The sequence below is a fragment of the Oncorhynchus clarkii genome, chromosome 1 (assembly GCF_045791955.1).
Source record: "Oncorhynchus clarkii lewisi isolate Uvic-CL-2024 chromosome 1, UVic_Ocla_1.0, whole genome shotgun sequence".
In the NCBI taxonomy this organism is placed as follows: Eukaryota; Metazoa; Chordata; class Actinopteri; order Salmoniformes; family Salmonidae; genus Oncorhynchus; species Oncorhynchus clarkii.
In genome coordinates, this window is record NC_092147.1 from 66,387,162 (window position 1) to 66,405,770 (window position 18,609).

An 18,609-nucleotide genomic window follows, 5' to 3' on the forward strand; every position below is an offset into this window, starting at 1 on the left:
CTCCAGGGTTATACTGTAGCTGTGCTGTGTGCTCTGGTGCAGGAGAGATGACTAGGTCTCAGGAGACAGACCTTTGTTATTGGCAAACAAACCGTTGTCAGGATATAACACACTCCTATGTGGGGTTCGTGGAGAGTGTGTTTGTGTATGTGTGTGTTTCTCTAAGAGAGAGAGAGAGAGAGAGAGAGAGAGAGAGAGAGAGAGAGAGAGAGGCTTGTGTTGGGGGATTTTGGGCTTATATCTGGGCCAGAACAGTGTTCAAGAATCAGATAGAGCCCATACAGAACAAATACCAGACTGATCTCATGAAATATGAATGGAGACATTTCATAATTTTTGCATAAGAAGTTTGCTCATAGCATAACAAGCCCTCTGGGTTGACTGGCTACAGCACACAGCTGGAGACGTAGGCGGGCGGGCAGCCCCTGGCTCACTACAGCTAGTCTGTAGCCTAACAGCGGGATGATCCTCCTCCCACAGCCCAGAGAGGTGTTGCTGACAGCTCCAAAACCCCAAGAATAAGGGAGCTATTACCCATTCCTAGGTGACCTGATATCCAACCTGGCGTGTAATTCTATTTAGCAGAGGGCCAAAATAGCGTACATTTTCTGCTCTGCTCAGCGTAAAAGAGACTGAAAAAGGCTTTTCATTCTATTGTCTATTTATGAAGTAAAAGGAGCATATTTAAATTGGAGAGCAGTGCCCTTAAATGTTCACTTTTGTATAAAAGTATGCACCTAATGTGCCCCTATGTATGGTGTTAGTTAATTAACTGCATGGTTTGAGTCATATCTACCCAGACAAGTTAGAACTAATCAGAACTTGTTAGAGCCCGCCAGAACCCCTGAAAACAAATCTGAACATTAGTCAGAACTAGTCAGTCCCAGTCAGAACACTAGTTAGTACCAGTCAGAACACTCGTTAGTACCAGTCAGAGTTAGTCAGTCCCAGTGGGCTCAGTGCTGTTTCCCCAGTCAGAGGGTTACTTACCAGAGGGAGGTGGTGGAGATGTAGTGCACCATCTGAATAAAGGGCAGTGGGTCAGAGGAGGCCCCACAGCTGCTACACACACACTGCAAACACACATCAAGTTACGCGACTATGATAAGCAGAGATGGCTTCACTTCAGTTAATTAAAATAGAAATGGATGGGCGGATCAATTCTGAGATTAAAAATGTTTTGATTGACTGTGATAATATAAAGAATTTACTTAGGCTTGTATTTGTACTGATGCTTGTGTTTGTGCTCACCTGTTCGAAGAGTGTCATGGCAAACTTCTGGTGTGGGATGCAGTGCTTGGCTGTGCAGATGTCTTCTTTGGTCTCGTCTGAGATGTGGAAATGGATCCGCATTAGGATATTCTCCTGTGGGGGCAACAGGTAGAGACAGTCACGTTATGCCCGTTTTTTTTGTGTGTGTGTAATTGTGCATGTACGCAAGTGTGTGTGTGCTTGTCCACATACAGGTTTTTACTTAATCACACGACTACGTCATGACAAAACCAACACACAAAGAAAATATCCTTTTGAAAGAATCTTGAGAAAACTTCTATCACTGAAGTCCAGTGAATCACAGAGGCTGTGGTCGGTTATACTGGGATAATTTACTGGTTGATTGATCACTCTAACTGCAGGCAGGAGCCCTCTGGGCGGTGGGATGACAGCAGAGTTCTGCAGCACCGCAGAGAGAGGGTCTCCACGGGGAGGGTCCAGTGTACAGTTAGCATCTGCTCCGCACCCACCATCTCTCTGCCTCCGGACTGCAGCCGCAGCCAAGCACCTCGAATAATACACATTCAAAAACCCACCCAAGTTGCAGTTTTGTATGTTCCCGGTTGTCAGCAGAACACAAGGGCTGCTAAACAAGCAGAAGAGGGGGAGAGAGGAGAGATAGGAAAGAAGGAAGAGAGGTGGAGAGGAGAGAACAAGCCCAGATAGAGATACAGGGTAAGGAACAATCCTCTGGCTGGCTGCCCAATGTCGTTGCTTATAAGATTAGCTGGTAAGGAGGAAATAAATGATTCTTTACAATCATGCACCTCTGAGAGGGGAGAAGGAGGGACGGCGGCCAGCGGAGGAGAGCAGGCTCCTTGGTTTCTTTGTGGAAGTTTAGAGACCAGGTGGTCTTACTGTCAGTGGGATCAGGAAAAGACCCTGTACAGAACTCTGCACTACAGCTTCCCAAAGTGAAAAACACTTCCCAACCTTTCCTTTGTTCTCCCAAAGAAAATAGTGACTCTGTCACTGTTTTGTAAATGTTATGCTACTGCAAATGTCTGGTTTCAACATACAGCATTTAGCTATGAGATCCCTTTTAGCTGATCTCTTAGCTCTTCTGTTTTTACATAGAGTTGAAGTCGGAAGGTTACATACACCTTAGCCAAATACATTTAAACACAGTTCTTCACAATTCCTGACATTTAATCCTAGTAAAAATTCTTAGGTCAGTTAGGATCACCACTTTATTTTAAGAATGTGAAATGTTAGAATAATAGTAGAGAGAATTATTTCTTTCAGCTTTTATTTCTTTCATCACATTCCCAGTGGGTCAGAAGTTTACATACACTCAATTAGTATTTGGTAGCATTGCCTTTAAATTGTTTAACTTGGGTCAAACGTTTCAGGTAGACTTCCACAAGCTTCCCACAATAAGTTGGATGTGTTCTTCGGCTTGCAAGCCTCCCCCTTTTTCCTCCATCCGTCATTATGGCCAAACAGTTCTACTTTTGTTTCATCAGACCAGAGAACATTTCTCCAAAAAGTACGATCTTGTCCCCATGTGCAGTTGCAAACCGTGGTCTGGATTTTTTTATGGCGGTTTTGGAGCAGTGGCGTCTTCCTTGCTGAGCGGCCTTTCAGGTTATGTCGATATAGGATTCGTTTTTACTGTGGATATAGATACTTTGTACCTGTTTCCTCCAGCATCTTCACAAGGTCCTTTGCTGTTGTTATGGGATTGATTTGCACTTTTCGCACCAAAGTACGTTCATCTCTAGGAGACAGAACGAGTCTCCTTCCTGAGCGGTATGACGGCTACGTGGTCCCATGGGGTTTATACTTGCGTACTATTGTTTGTACAGATGAACGTGGTACCTTCAGGCATTTGGAAATTGCTCCCAAGGATGAACCAGACTTGTGGAGGTCTACAATTTTTTTTCTGAGGTCTTGGCTGATTTCTTTTGATTTTCCCATGATGTCAAGCAAAGAGGTACTGAGTTTGAAGGTAGGCCTTGAAATACATCCACAGGTACACCTCCAATTGACTCAAATTATGTCAATTAGCCTATCAGAAGCTTCTAAAGCCATGACATAATTTTCTGGAATTTTCCAAGCTGTTTAAAGGCACAGTCAACTTAGTGTATGTAGACTTCTGACTCACTGGAATTGTGATACAGTGAATTATAAGGGAAATAATCTGTAATCTGTCTGTAAACAATTGTTGGAAAAATAACTTGTGTCATTACACAAAGTAGATGTTAGTAGTTTTTATCAAGAAATTTGTGGAGTGGTTGAAAAACGAGTTTTAATGACTGTAAACGTCCGACTTCAACTGTAGATGTATATAAAACAAATAAGCAGGAGTGGAAGAATGAAGAGTAATGTACGTGGAGAAGTGAGCGATAAGGTAAGTAAGTATGGAGGAATAAGGGAGGTGAGAGAGGAAGAGTGGAAGAGTGAGGGAGGGTTGTCTCTTACGAAGCACTCTGCAGCGTCGTCCATGATGCCCAGCTGGAAGCGCTGTTCGTCCTGGAAGGTCTTGGCCAGGGCGCTGCGGAGCGCGTCAGACGGCAACACCTTCTCACTGCTAAACTGGAATTGGGCAAAGATACTCTAGAAACAACAAGAAACACAATAACACAGCAGGGTCAGTAACATTAACACTCTCTGGAGTTAAAAGGAATCGCACAAAGAAATTATAGGACAACCTGGCCTGATGACTCCTTGCTGTCCGCAGTTCACGTGGTCGTGCTGCTGCTCCAGTTTCAACTGTTCTGCCTGCGGCTATGGAATCCTGACCTGTTCACCGGACGTGCTACCTGTCCCAGACCTGCTGTTTTCAACTCTCTAGAGACTCTGAATGATAGGCTATGAAAGGCCAACTGACATTTACTCCTGAGGTGCTGACCTGTTGCAGCCTCTACAACCACTGTGATTATTATTATTTGGCCCTGCTGGTCATCTATGAAGATTTGAACATCTTGGCCATGTTCTGTTATAATCTCCACCCGGCACAGCCAGAAGAGGACTGGCCACCCCTCATAGCCTGGTTCCTCTCTAGGTTTCTTCCTAGGTTCTGGCCTTTCTAGGGAGTTTTTCCGAGCCACCGTGCTTCTACACCTGCATTGCTTTCGGTTTGGGGTTTTAGGCTGGGTTTCTGTACAGCACTTTGTGACATCAGCTGATGTAAGGAGGGCTTCTTGAATACATTTGATTGATTGATTGATAAATTCACAGGGTTCACATACAGTGCATACGTAAAGTATTCAGATCGCTTGACTTTTTCCACATTTTGTTACGTTACAGCCTTGTTCTAAGATTCATTAAATAAATACAAATAATCAGCAATCTACACAAAATACCCCATAATGAAAAAGAGAAAAACACGTTTTTAGAGGTTTTTGCAAATGTATTCAATATAAAAAACAGAAATACCTTATTTACATAAGTATTCAGACCCTTTGCTATGAGACTCGAAGCTGAGCTCAGGTGCATCCATTTTACATTGATCATCCTTGAGATTGTTCAACAACTTGAATGGAGTTCACCTGTGGTAAATTCAATTGATTGCACATGATTTGGAAAGGCACACCCCTGTCTATGCAAGGTCCCACAGTTGACATTGTATGTCTGAGCAAAATCAAGCCATGAGGTTGAAGGAATTGTCCATAGAGCTCCGAGACAGGATTGTGTCGATGCACAGATCTGGGGAAGGGTACGGAAAAGTGTCTGCAGCATTGAAGGTCCCGAAGAACACAGTGGCCTCCATCATTCTTAAATGGGAGAAGTTTGGATCCACCAAGACTCTTCCTAGAGCTGGCCGCCCGGCCAAACTGAGCAATCGGGGGATGGTCACTCTGACAGAGCTCCAGAGTTCCTCAGTGGAGATGGGAGAACCTTACAGAAGGACAACCATCTCTGCAGCATTCCACCAATCAGGCCTTTATGGTAGAGTGCCTAGATGGAAGCAACTCCTCAGTAAAAGGCACATGACAGCCCACTTGGAGTTTGCCAAAAGGCACCCAAAGGACTCTCAGACCATGAGAAACAAGATTCTCTGGTCTGATGAAACCAAGATTGAATTCTTTGGCCTGAATGCCAAGCGTCACGCCCGGTTGGAAACCTGGCACCATCCCTCCGGTGAAGCATGGTGGTGAAAGCATCATGTTTTTCAGTGACAGGGACTGGGAGACTAGTCAAGATAGAGGGAAAGATGAACACAGCAAAGTACAGAGAGATCCATGATGACAACCTGCTCCAGAGCAATCAGCACCTCAGACTGGAGCGAAGGTTCACCTTCCAACAGGAAAACAACGAGGGAAAGGTGAACAGAGCAAAGTACAGAGAGATCCATGATGATGATGAGGTTCACCTTCCAACAGGACAACAACCCTAAGCACACAGCCAAAACAACACAGTAGTGGCTTCGGGACAAGTCTCTTAACGTCCTTGAATGGCCCAGCCAGAGCCCGGACTTGAACAGGATTGAACCAACCTGACAGAGCTTGAGAGGATCTGCAGAGAATAATGGGAGGAAGTCCCCAAATACAGGTGTGCCAATCTTGTAGCATCACCCAAGAAGACTCGAGGCTGTAAACGCTGCCAAAGGTGCTTCGACAAAGTAAAGGGTCTGAATACTTGTGTAAATGTGATATCTTTATAAATTTGCAAAACTGTCTAAAAAACTGTTTTTGCTTTGTCAATGTTGGGGTATTGTTGTTTGTAGATTGATGACGGTAAAAAAATAACAATTTAACACATTTTAGAAGAAGGCTGTAATGTAATAAAATGTGGAAAAAGTCAAGGGGTCTGAATACTTTCCAAATGCACTGTATTTTGATTGCAACCAGAAGCTGGCAAATATCCTTCACATCAAGTTAACACTCACTTCCTATAGTGTTTTATAAAGTCTTCATCCTTAGAATAAATATACTGTTGATTAGTATATGGTCAATTCCATGGGAAAGTCAATCTGACCATCTACAAATAAAGTTCATTTAGTTTATTTTGCGTGTTCTACAGTGTTATATAGATAGAAGGGGTGACTCTTACAGGCAATGTAACATCCATAAAGGTTTTTAGGAACGTTTTTGTAAAACACCTTTTTTCGGATCATCTTGAAACTTTTTCTGTTAAGGTTCTGTGCGCCCGAGTTAGAATACCTCATGATAAGCTGTAGACCATACTATTTAGCAAAAGAGTTTATCTACAGTACCAGTCAAAAGTTTGGACACACCTTCTCGTTCAAGGGTTTTTCTTTATTTTTACTATTTTCTACATTGTAGAATAATATTAAAGACATCGAATCTATGAAATAAAACCTATGGAATCATGTAGTGACCAAAAAAAGTGTTAAACAAATCAAAATATATTTTTTATTTTAGATACTTCAAAGTAGCTACCCTTGCCTTGATGACAGTTTTGCACACTCTTGGCATTATCTCAACCAGCTTCATGAGGTAGTCACCTGGAATTAATTAAAAGTTTAAAAAGTTCATTTGTGGAATTTATTTCCTTTTTAATGCATTTGAGTCAATCAGTTGTGTTGTGACAAGGTATGGGTAAAAGACCAAGTCCGTATTATGGCAAGAACATCTCACATAAGCAAAGAGAAAAAACATTCCATCATTACTTTAAGACATGAAGGTCAGTCAATGTGGAAAACTTCAAGAACTTTGAACGTTTCTTCAAGTGCAGTTGCCAAAACCATCAAGCGCTACGAAGAAACTGGCTCTCATGAGAACCGCCACAGGAAAGGAAGACCCAGAGTTACCTCTGCTGCAGAGGATAAGTTCATTAGAGTAAACTGCACCTCAGATTGCAGCACAAATAAATGCTCCACGGAGTTCATGTAACAGACACATCTCAACATCAACCGTTCAGAGACTGCGTGAATCAGGCCGCTTGAAAAATAAGAAAAAAACAGCTATTAGTACTGTTTGTACATCTTAAGAGGACTTACTCAAAATAAAGATAACTCAAGAAATCTGTCATTATTTTTGACGTTTTTGCCGAGATCTTAGTCGACAATTTTACATCTAACTAAGATGTTTGATGCAGAATTTCTCAAATGACCAAATGTGCATGAAAAAGTGTTGTCTCTCGTTGAATGACAACAAACACTTAATTGAAGAATCCCTACCGTTGACCAATCACAGACAAAGGGGCATAGACTTTGGCTACTGATTTCGGCTTGCCTCGAGAAAAAAATGGCATGTACACGAAGAGCCAGAAAAAAAACTTGTAGAATACCAAAACGAACAAAACATCACAAAATGTAATCATAATATATGCACAAACTGTTCTGAACTGTTTCTGATGGGAAGCCTGCTGCCTCCTTAAAGGGATAATCCACCCCAAACCACGAATTCCTATTATTAACAGTGTTAAACAGTGCTAAATAACACTAATATGTAGAGAGAGAAAAAATTGCAACAAATGTTTCATTTTGTCGTAAGAACAAGATTGGTAGAAACCTGTGAAACTCTTTTTCGAAATCTATTGCAGCTCAAGTCTACTACAGAACCCAACATGCAATATTCTCTCTCTCCCTGGGCTGGCTGGCTAGCTAGGTAGCTAGCTAGAAAACATACACACAATAATACCAAAGCCAATATCAGCATGTGAAGTAGCTAGCTAGCTCTAAGTTCAACTTACAGTTCATTTCTTACACTGAGATATAAATGGCATCTCTTCCCAGAGCGAGAGCAGCATTACATTCCTTTCCCACAGAGATCATTTTGAGATGGGGAAACTCCATTAGAATTGGATTGCGTAATGATTAGCTTAGCAACCGCGTGACGCAGCATGCCAACGTGCATGCGATTGGTCGACAGTCAGTTGGGTGGGGCTTTTCTCCATTCATTGCCCAATGGAATTACTATCTCCTCCTTTCTGTAACATCTCGGTTTCCTACAGACAGGGCAAATTGCGACATGGTACTTGAAGGACAAACGGAGGTGAATAATTTAGTACACTGTTTAGATTGAGCACATCTAAACTAAATCTATACTTTGTCATGACGATATTAACGGACGGATGTGTTCTAGACAAGCATGGCCATACCATCTATTGGTTGATTGGGTGATCTGGAGTGCAGGCAATTGTTTTAATAGCATTGTAAAATGGGATAGTGTGTAATCCAGTATCTTCAGTGACGAGAATTATACAGCTATGACAGGTTCCTACACGATTTCCTGATTTTCACAGGCGGACCACTTAGAAGTTAAACCATGGGGGGAAGATTGTATTTTACCCACCGATAGAACATAGGCCTTCACCAAATTGACAGGAGTTTCAGGATTTTTATTTCTGGGGGTGGATTATCCCTTTAACCCAAACACTTCATCACAGCCATAATGTAAAACATACGAGTTAACAGCCATAATGTAAAACATACGAGTTAACAGCCATAGGGGAAAGTATTATAGCTTTGTACTTCCCACTGTCACTGTACTGCCTCCGAGTATTCAGGTATTCACCAGGGCATGACACGTTCAGGTGCAAGACATCCTTACGAATGGACTATTCTCATACCACAACCTAGACTTACTGAGAGAAGATGGCCCATTATAATGTCTTTCTCTTTCCTTAATTAATCAAAAAACACCCTGAACAATGTGGGTGTTTATTGGGAAAGCGGACACAGACACATGCAGGCACACAAACACCCACAGGTGTGCATGCAGTTGTGCAAACACGCACGCACGCACGCGCACACACATACACACGTTTGCCCTGCCGCTGCACCTCAATTTATCTTGCGCAAGGAGGAGAGAGAGCGAGAGGAGAAGAGAAGAGGTGGGTGAGGTAAGGGAGAGAGAACAGGAGCGGCAGAGAAAGAAGTTGGGAGAGGATAAATGATCATAGCCTAATAATTCTTCTCAAATTAAATGCCTGGCAGAAATGCCCTGTAATCGACCCCTCAAATGAGCCCTGGTGAATTCCGATAAGGCTGAAACATCAAGAGAGAGGGAGAGAAAGAGAGGAGAGAGGGAGACCAGAGGGAGGGAGAGAAAGGGAGATGGAGGAAAATGGAAAGGGGGCATACGGAGAGTTGGAGAGAGAAGAGGGGGAGAGAGAAGAGGGGGAGAGAGGAGGGGGAGAGAGAAGAGGGGGAGAGAGAACGGGAGAGAGAGAGAGACCAGAGGGAGGGATAGAGAGGGAGATGGAGGAAAATGGAAAGGGGGCATACGGAGAGTTGGAGAGAGAAGAGGGGGAGAGAGAAGAGGGGGAGAGGAGGGGGAGAGAGAAGAGGGGGAGAGAGAACGGGAGAGAGAGAGAGACCAGAGGGAGGGATAGAGAGGGCGATGGAGGAAAAGGAAAAGGGAGCATAGGGAGAGAGAGAGAGACCAGAGGGAGGGAGAGAGAGGGAGATGGAGGAAAATGGAAAGGGGGCATACGGAGAGATGGAGAGAGCAGAGGGGGAGAGAGAACAGGAGAGAGAGGGGGGTGGGGGGAGATGGAGTGAAAGAGAGAGAGAAAGTACAGAGGGAGCAGCAGAAGTACAGTTAAGCCTACAATGACTATGACTCACACTGAGGTACAGTAGACACAAGTGTGAAACCAGCTAACCGATCACAGTCAAAAGGACCAGACCTAGTTAGCCAGTAGCTAAAAGGATGGCCTCGTTGAACCCACAGGGCTCTTTCACTCTCCAAGTCCTGCCAGCTGGCCAGATTCAGCTGCTCTAAGCCATGCCTGCCTGCCTGCCTGCCTGCCTGCCTGCCTGCCTGCCTGCCTGCCTGCCTGCCACAGACCCACAAAGGAATCAGAAATGCCTTCAAATGTCACCATCAAACCCCTCTGATGGCCCTGCAGCCCTAATGCATCGCAGATCACACCACTCAGATTCACAAGAGCTCATTAAATCTGCATTTGGGGGTAAAAAATCCCACACGGCTGAGTGTGTGAAGTGCCATCCTGCAGCCACTCAAAAGGCATTTACGCAGCCCGACTGTCACCTCGGGTGTGTGTGAGTTTGTGACACCTCCTCCTTAACATCGAATCAGGGATCAAAACAGGGAAAAAAATAACTTCTGGCCCACAGAATGAGTCTGGTGGTGTAATGAAAGTAGAATAGAGGCAAAGCTAGTCTGGTTCTGCCAGCCAGACAAAGAAACAGACAATCGGACAGAGATTTGGAATGCCCGACAAAGAGCCCAGTACTGCGTAACATCTAAGTTAGATAGACCACACTCAGACAGAAATACACGGTCATGGTGAGATATATAGAGAATGGTCATTGGTCACAGTGAGAAAGAGATGGTCACGGACACGTTAAGACAGCGAGACGGACCATCACGGTGAAACAGAGAGAGAACCATTGAGTCAAGTCCCACTCCACACAGACAGACAGACCGACAGAGACAAACGGACAGGGGAAAGCACAGGAGAGAGCCTCTCATTCCCAACTGAGATATTGAACGTTTGATGGAGAGTGCCAGTGGCATTCCTGCACATTAGATGGAATGTAATAATAAAACAAAGAGCGATGAGAGAGGGGGGATTGGAGGGAGCAGCCATAATGAGAGAGAAAGGGGGAGAAAGAGAGACAGAAAGAAAAAAGAGGGGGGGGAGCTGGCTAAAGCCAATGATCTACATTCAGCAGTATGTCCAGATCAAATCAAATTGTATTTGTCGCATGCACCAAATACAACAGGTAGACCTTACAGTGAAATGCTTACTTACAAGCCCTTAACCAACAATGCAGTTTTAAGAAAATACCAACAAAAAAAAGTAAGAGATAATAATAACAAATGATTAAAGAGCAGCAGTACGTAACAATAGCAGGGCAATATAGCAGGGGGTACCGGTACAGAGTTAATGTGTGGGGGCACCGGTGTCGATGTAATTGAGGTAATATGTACATGTACCGGTAGGTAGAGTTATTAAAGTGACTCTGCATAGATAATAACAGAGAGTAGCAGCAGCGTTCCAGAGGGGGAGGGGGCCATGCAAATAGTCTGGGTAGCCATTTGACTAGCTGTTCAGGAGTCTGACAGTCAGAGAGAGATCCATGGTACATAATCCATAACCAGTGGCCAGGCATCCAACCACTGCCTGTCCACACCAGGGTAGATGACTTACTTACTGACAATTCACATGCTGAGATACACATGTTCACATTCAAAGGCATGGTCCTCCATCTCTCTGGGGGCACTCAGCTAAATCCACAAAAGTCACTTGAGAAAAAAAACTCCTAGATTTAGTGTTAAAATAAACGCAACAGTCCAATATCAAAATAACCATCCTCTATCTGCATTCTTTGGAAGGCATTACCTGGAAAGGATTGGTGAATAAGTGAATCAACTCCTCCAACCCCAGGCCCCATCCTCTCTCCACCCACAAGTCTAGACTCTTACCTTCAGGGCACAGAAGATACACGAGTCCTCCATGCACTTGTGTGTGGTCAGCTGCCGGAAGCTCCGGCGAAAGATGTCCAGGTGCCACAGGACCTGTGGGAAACAAGAGCAGGAAGGAGTGAGACAAAACATGAAAATGCTCCTCAGGCCATCTCATTTCCTGATTTCTAAATGGAGTCTTGAGTTGTCTACTGAGTAAACAACAGAAAGGTGCTGTGTGCGGGACATTAGAAGGTTGGTAGAGTGTTTCCATCGAACCCCTGAGAGAGACAAAGCTGACAGTCAGATTGTCTCTGTGTCGCCTCCGCTGCTGCCTCAGATGGTCGACATCCCCGCAGTGCGTGTCTGATATAAAATGCAACGGGAGCATGTGACAAACATTTGCTCCGCTGCGTTGCCTGCGTTTGACTTTCCCACCCTCTAAGTGCCGGTGCTTCGCTCCAAAGGTCAAAGCTTTTCACAGATTCAAAACCCTTAGAGAGAGTAGGGACTGTCAATCTGTGGAAATCTAACTCTAAAAACCAGTGGAATTCCCTCGCTAACTCGTACCTGATGCTAAAGGATGTTCCTCCCTGGATTTGAGGTTAGTTACACAACCACAGTGGAGCCCACTGTTGTCCTGTCCAATCTCCCGTTGGCTCTGAGAGCCCACCACTGCTGTACTGTCCCAAGCCCATCCAATAGGAACAAGAGCAGGTCCTCACCAATCAGATCCCTGATGCCCTCCCAGGCTCTTAATCCCCTCAGCATGGGAGGAATCCTGCACGCCTCACCGGGAGTTACGGGAAGAAGGAATAAAGACTGATGGGGGAGCGAGACAGACAGAGGGAGAAAGAGAAAGATAGTGCGCGCTAGACCGCGGGAGAACGGGACAGAAGGTGGAATAGAGAGAGAGCGAGAGGTGAGAGAGAAAGAGAGAATGTGTGTATGTGTGTGTCTTGGGTATATGTGTGTGAGAGACCCCCTCTGAAGCCTATCACTTTGAGGAATGTACGCTTGCCCAGGTCGAGCTGAGATGCGGGTTGTCAGCGGAACAAACGTGGCCCTGGCAGTTTCCTGTCGGTAGGCTCCATGGCATACCATCTCCCATCTGGCACCCTGCCTGGGTACCCCCAAAGGGACAGGGTCCACCCCCACCTGTCTAGTGTCTACCCCGACCCCACAGTGCCCATGTCATGGTCCTGCTGCCAGGCTGCCACACATCACTGAGCAGAATCATAGAGAGGCCTGTCAGTCTCTGTTAACCTAACACCCCCTAACCTTCCTTTTTCTATCTCTCTGTTCCCCCTGTCTCAGACACTACCACCTTCAAATTTTTCACACCAATCATGATCCACCCAAAATAATCACCCAATACTGTACAGTACAGCTGTGCTATCTTAATTTGGTCCTTCTGTTGTCACAGATAATAAAAAAGTATTCTTAAATCACTCATTTCCACTTTAAAATGTCAGACTTGATTTATCCTAACTAAAAATGGATCAACCCCATACAAAAATGTCCATTAATTATAATCCACATAATCATTTGCCATTCTTGTTTGCTGCAGACTTATTTTCCTGCTGTGAGAAACTGGTCAAATTATAATAGTACATCTGTACGTCAAACATGGCTTCAATCAATTGAAACACCAATCATGATGGAACCAATTGTCACTCTATACTGTACGGCAATACATTTATGCAGCGATATAAACAGCTATCCAAACTTTCCCCTAAGTATTCAAACTAAAACATTGCTTCAATTAATTTAAACTCAAACAACATTAGGGGGTAAATAGTGAGTGTGGTCAGGCATGAGTAATACCTCAGTGAGCAGCAAGCCTGGAGCATCTGTTGGCCTCCAGCAGAGCCAGGCATTACAGCACTAGTGCCCAGTGGAGCGGGTTAATAGCAATCAACAGCATTGAGCATGACAGGCCTCCAAAGGTCAATATAGCTGACCTCCGGTGACCTCCTCAAACAGTTTCTGCAAGGCAAGAGACTCCTCCAGGACAGTGTGAGCCAATACCACTTCTTAACGCTGCATACTTCCTCAGGCGTGAATATACAATCTGTCCAAGTGCGTGATAAAACACTATGATGGTGACTAAATTTGAAAGGACTTTAGTTTATTACAGCTGGTATAAGTTGGTTGAAGCAGTAGGAAAAAAGCACTGAGGCGGTTTAAGGACCATGTTGTGACACTGCTGACTGAGATACAAGAAGTACAAGAACTGTGAGGTTGAACTATAAAACTAATAGATGTTCCTTGATTAACATTTACCAACATCAAGCATATCAATTATTATTATTCCTTTTTTACACTGCTGCTACTCTCTGTTCATTATCTATGCATAAGTGCTATTGACGTACAGATGTACTATTATAATTTGACCAGTTTCTCACAGCAGGAAAATAAGTCTGCAGCAACAAGACATGCAAATTATTATGTGGATTATAATTAATGGACATTTTTCTAGGGGTTGATCCATTTTTAGTTAGGATAAATCAAGTCTGACATTTTAAAGTGGAAATTAGTGATTTAAGAATACTTTTTTATTATCTGTGACAACAGAAGGATCAAATTAAGATAGCACAGCTGTACTGTACAGTATTGGGTGATCATTTAGGGTGGATCATGATTGGTGTGAAAAATGTGAAGGTGGTAGTGTCTGAGACAGAGGGAACAGAGAGATAGAAAAAGGAAGGTTAGGGGGTGTTAGGTTAACAGAGACTGACAGGCCTCTCTACGATTCTACCGATACTGAGTCAATGCGCGGGGTACAGGTTAGTCAAGGTAATTGAGGTAATAAGTAAATGTAGGTAGGGGTAAAGTGACTCTCGTTATTGTTATTTTATTGTGTTACTTTTTAAAACTTTAGTTTATTTAGTATATATTTACTTAAAACTGCATTGTTGGTTAGGGCTTGTGAGTAATCATTTCACCTGTTGTATTCGGCACGTGATAAAATAAAATTAGATTTGACATGCATTAATTTCTAGATGTAAAAAGGCAATGTGTCAAATACAATGATTTAAGTGGCCCAAATTTTTTGTTGTATAGGCCAATAAATTCAGAATGATAACTAGGTACAATTCTCAAAATGGAAACCTTCCAGAGCTTTGTCACTATGGACAGCAAAACATTGTTTTGTTAGTACAGCCTTCCCTTGAGTAGGCTATCAGCTTGATTTGGGCCGGAGGCTGTGGGGTTGGAAACGCTCACGTTGAGATCAAAACATCCCAAAGAGAGTGATGAGAGATGAGTTCTATCCTGAGAAGTATCTTAAGATGAGAGGTTGCTGGTAATGCCCCATAAGACAGCCATAAGGAGGCTGTCAGCCACACGCACACATTAACATCTCCCAGATCTGGACCTCTCCTCCAGGTTTCATAACCGGACAATACACCAGACCATCTGCACTGCAGCAGCTTCACAGAAACTCAAAGGAATGCCTCAACACCTGGATGAGACCAAAAATGTGACTTTCAGTTTCACCTGGACTCAAAGAGCTGTGAGTTGGGGTCAAATGCCAGGTGAAACCATATGTAACATCATGTGCCCGTCAGTCTGACAAAAAGTATGCCAGAACATTCCATCTATGCACCAAACAATCTGAACATCAGCAACAGATAAACTGAGTGTGTGATACCACAGGCCTTCAGTTATTTTTCTGAAGTATGTAATCGGAGACATTGGGAATTTCCTCTCATCCATTCCAGAATCGTTGGAATGTATATTCAGTTTATTTACGAGACCCCTGCTGTGTTGCCACTCTGTGTGACCCTGTCCCTGATAATGCCTTCAATCTGTCAGCCATCACTTGTGATAAAAGTGTTTCAGGGAACTGATCCAGGAACGAGAAGCATAAAAAGTGGGAAAATCCGACTGGAAGAGATGCAAATCGATGATATAACAAAAAGAGCAAAATTGCAGCTTTAATGCTGCCATGACGACAGCACTTAAAGCAGGATTAGCAGATTACACTTAAGCAGAGAAAGGGAGGTGGCAGTGGAGGGGGAAAACAGACAACTTCTAACCCCAACAACACAAACATATGGAGAGAGACACACGCATGCATGCACTGCCCAAACACACAGCAAACCCACATCCCTACATTATTAAACTGAGTGTTTCATCTTTACTTCCAGAGGCAGTCTAAATCAACATCTCTAACCTCTCCTCCACATGGAAAAAGCTACTGTAGCTAGCCCTCCATCCAGCCTGCCTCGGTGCAGCTTGTACGGCACTATGCAACCAATCACACCCCAAAGACCCAACAACACTGACTGGTTTACTCACCCAATCAGAGAAGGGTGAGCATCACAATACCCAGGGAACCGCCTCATTCCAAGGCTACCCCTCAGACAAGACTTAGGAAAGAACATGTGGCATGACCGATTTCATTCCGAAGGTGGAGGCGTGAATGCAAAACCTTTTTAGGCCATGATGAATAGCTCCCCGCCTTAATGAGCAGTGGCCGGTATGGTATCAGTGTCTGTGTGCAAGTAGTATGTGTTACTGCAGTTCTTTTACAAGGGCTAAATTAGAATAACAGAAAATATAGCTTTTGAGTCTATATTGCATGGAGAGAGAATGGGATCATATGTGCATAATGCGCAATCAGCACAATTCCTGGTTTGTGTTTGTCTTCCTGTCCTATGCCCCCTACCAGGTCCAATATGTTGCTTGTTCTCCCACTGCGGAGTGCAGATCCAGACCATGGCATTCTTCCGACGCACACAGACTATTCTTCCCAGGTTTGTGAACCCTTCTTTCTTTGTGGTGGTCTGTTCGTCTTAGAGACAGATGTCCAGGATGGAAACACTGTCCAGTCCACAACTGTACTAAACAAAGCAGAGAGCAGAAAAGGAAGGTACCTCTCCATATGGGATTGGAAGGAGGCAGTGGAGGCTCCTCAGAGGAGGAAGGGGAGGACCATTCACCTCAGTGAATTTCATACAAATTTAAATTGTGAAATATATATATATTTTTTATAAAACTCTATTAAAAATATTAATGTCACCAAATAATTGATTAAAACACACTGTTTTGCAATGAATGTCTACAGTAGCCTCAACAGCACTCTGTAGGGTAGCACCATTGTAGCCAGAGGACAGCTAGTTTGCATCCTCCTCTGGGTACATTAACTTCAATACAAAACCTAGGAGGCTCATGGTTTTCACACCCCTTCTACAGAATTACACAGTAATGACAACTTCTGGAGGACGTTCTCAGCAAGCTATAAGAGCTCTTGCAGCATGGGTTTACTAATGTGTAAGTTCTATTAGCTATGTTGACTATGACATTAGCTATTATGGTGACGATGTAGGCTGTGTAGCGGTTAGCGGTTATGATATGAAGGTTTGGCTTGGAAAGGTTATTTCGCCTGGTCACAGACAGCTGATGTGTTGTGCACTGAAGTCCACAAGCGAAGGGAAAAGGTGAGATAGGAGAGCACGTAGATGCAAGAAGGAATTACTACGAGCAAAGTGATCATGCTGTTTGTATGTGGTTGCCATGAAAGTGTACTGTGTTTGCGTGTGATCAGCTGTGTATTCATTCAGCCGATTCTGTTGAAAAACATTTCTGAAACGGAAACAAACGGAACAAAATGGGGATAAACATACCTGAATTTGTTTGCAACTGTTGGACTAATGATTACACCCTAAATAATTTAGATGCAGGGCAAGAGTGTGCAAGGCGGCATTGAATGTGTCACTGTCTGTCACCTTGATAATAAAAAACGATCTCGACCTGTGCACCTATGTTGTAAACTTTAATTTATAGGCTAGGTTGTAGCAACCTCATAATGGGTATAAGGAAAATGTTAGTATTATGTAGTATAGAGGTCGACCGATTATGATTTTTCAACGCCGATACCGATACCGATTATTGGAGGACAAAAAAATCCAATACCGATTAATCGGACGATTTTTAAAGTGTATTTGTAATAATGAAAATTACAACAATACTGAATGAACACTTATTTTAACTTAATATAATACATCAATAAAATACATTTTTCCTCAAATAAATAATGAAACATGTTCAATTTGGTTTAAATAATGCAAAAACAAAGTGTTGGAAAAGGAAGTAAAAGTGCAATATGTGCCATGTAAGAAACATTTAAGTTTCTTGCTCAGAACATGAGAACATATGAAAGCTGGTGGTTCCTTTTAACATGAGTCTTCAATATTCCCAGGTAAGAAGTTTTAGGTTGTAGTTATTATAGAAAATATAGGACTATTTCTCTCTATACCAATTGTATTGCATATACCTTTGACTATTGGATGTTCTTATAGGCACTTTAGTATTGCCAGTGTAACAGTATAGCTACCGTCCCTCTCCTCGCTCCTACCTGGGCTCGAACCAGGAACACATCGACAACAACCACCCTCGAAGCAGCATTACTCATGCAGAGCAAGGGGAACAACTACTCCAAGTCTCAGAGCGAGTGACGTTTGAAACGCTATTAGCGCGCACACCGCTAACTAGCTAGCCATTTCACATCAGTTACACCAGCCTAATCTCGGGAGTTGATAGGCTTGAATTCATAAACAGCAGAGCTGCTGGCAAAACGCACGAAAGTGCTGTTTGAATGAATGCTTACGAGCCTGCTGGTGCCCACATGCCCCCATAATAACACACAGAAATACGAGCCTTTGGTCATTAATATGGTCGAATACGAAAACTATCATCTCGAAAACAAAACATTTACTCTTTCAGTGAAATACGGAACCGTTTCATTTTATCTAACGGGTGGCATCCATCAGTCTAAATATTCCTGTTACATTGCACAACCTTCAATGTTATGTCTTAATTACGTAAAATTCTGGCAAATTAGTTTGCAATGAGCCAGGCGGCCCAAATTGTTGCATATACCCTGACTCTGCGTGCAATAAACGCAAGAGAAGTGACACAATTTCACCTGGTTAATATTGCCTGCTAACCTGGATTTATTTTAGCTAAATATGCAGGTTTAAAAATATATACTTCTGTGTATTGATTTTCAGAAAGGCATTGATGTTTATGGTTTGGTACA

The 18,609-nt window shown here is 43.3% G+C and overlaps 1 protein-coding gene across 1 annotated transcript in view; it reads right to left on the bottom strand.

The window, feature by feature from the left end:
• The window catches only part of LOC139410666 (ubiquitin carboxyl-terminal hydrolase 54-like), a 109,339-nt gene that overhangs the window by 23,897 nt on the left and 66,833 nt on the right, over positions 1-18,609 (bottom strand). The window contains exons 4-7 of the mRNA XM_071156055.1: positions 11,583-11,675; positions 3,697-3,831; positions 1,252-1,365; positions 991-1,073 (exon numbers count right to left, since the gene is read on the bottom strand). Coding sequence (XP_071012156.1) covers positions 991-1,073; positions 1,252-1,365; positions 3,697-3,831; positions 11,583-11,675 — 425 coding nt within the window. The remainder of the gene's footprint in view (positions 1-990; positions 1,074-1,251; positions 1,366-3,696; positions 3,832-11,582; positions 11,676-18,609) is intronic.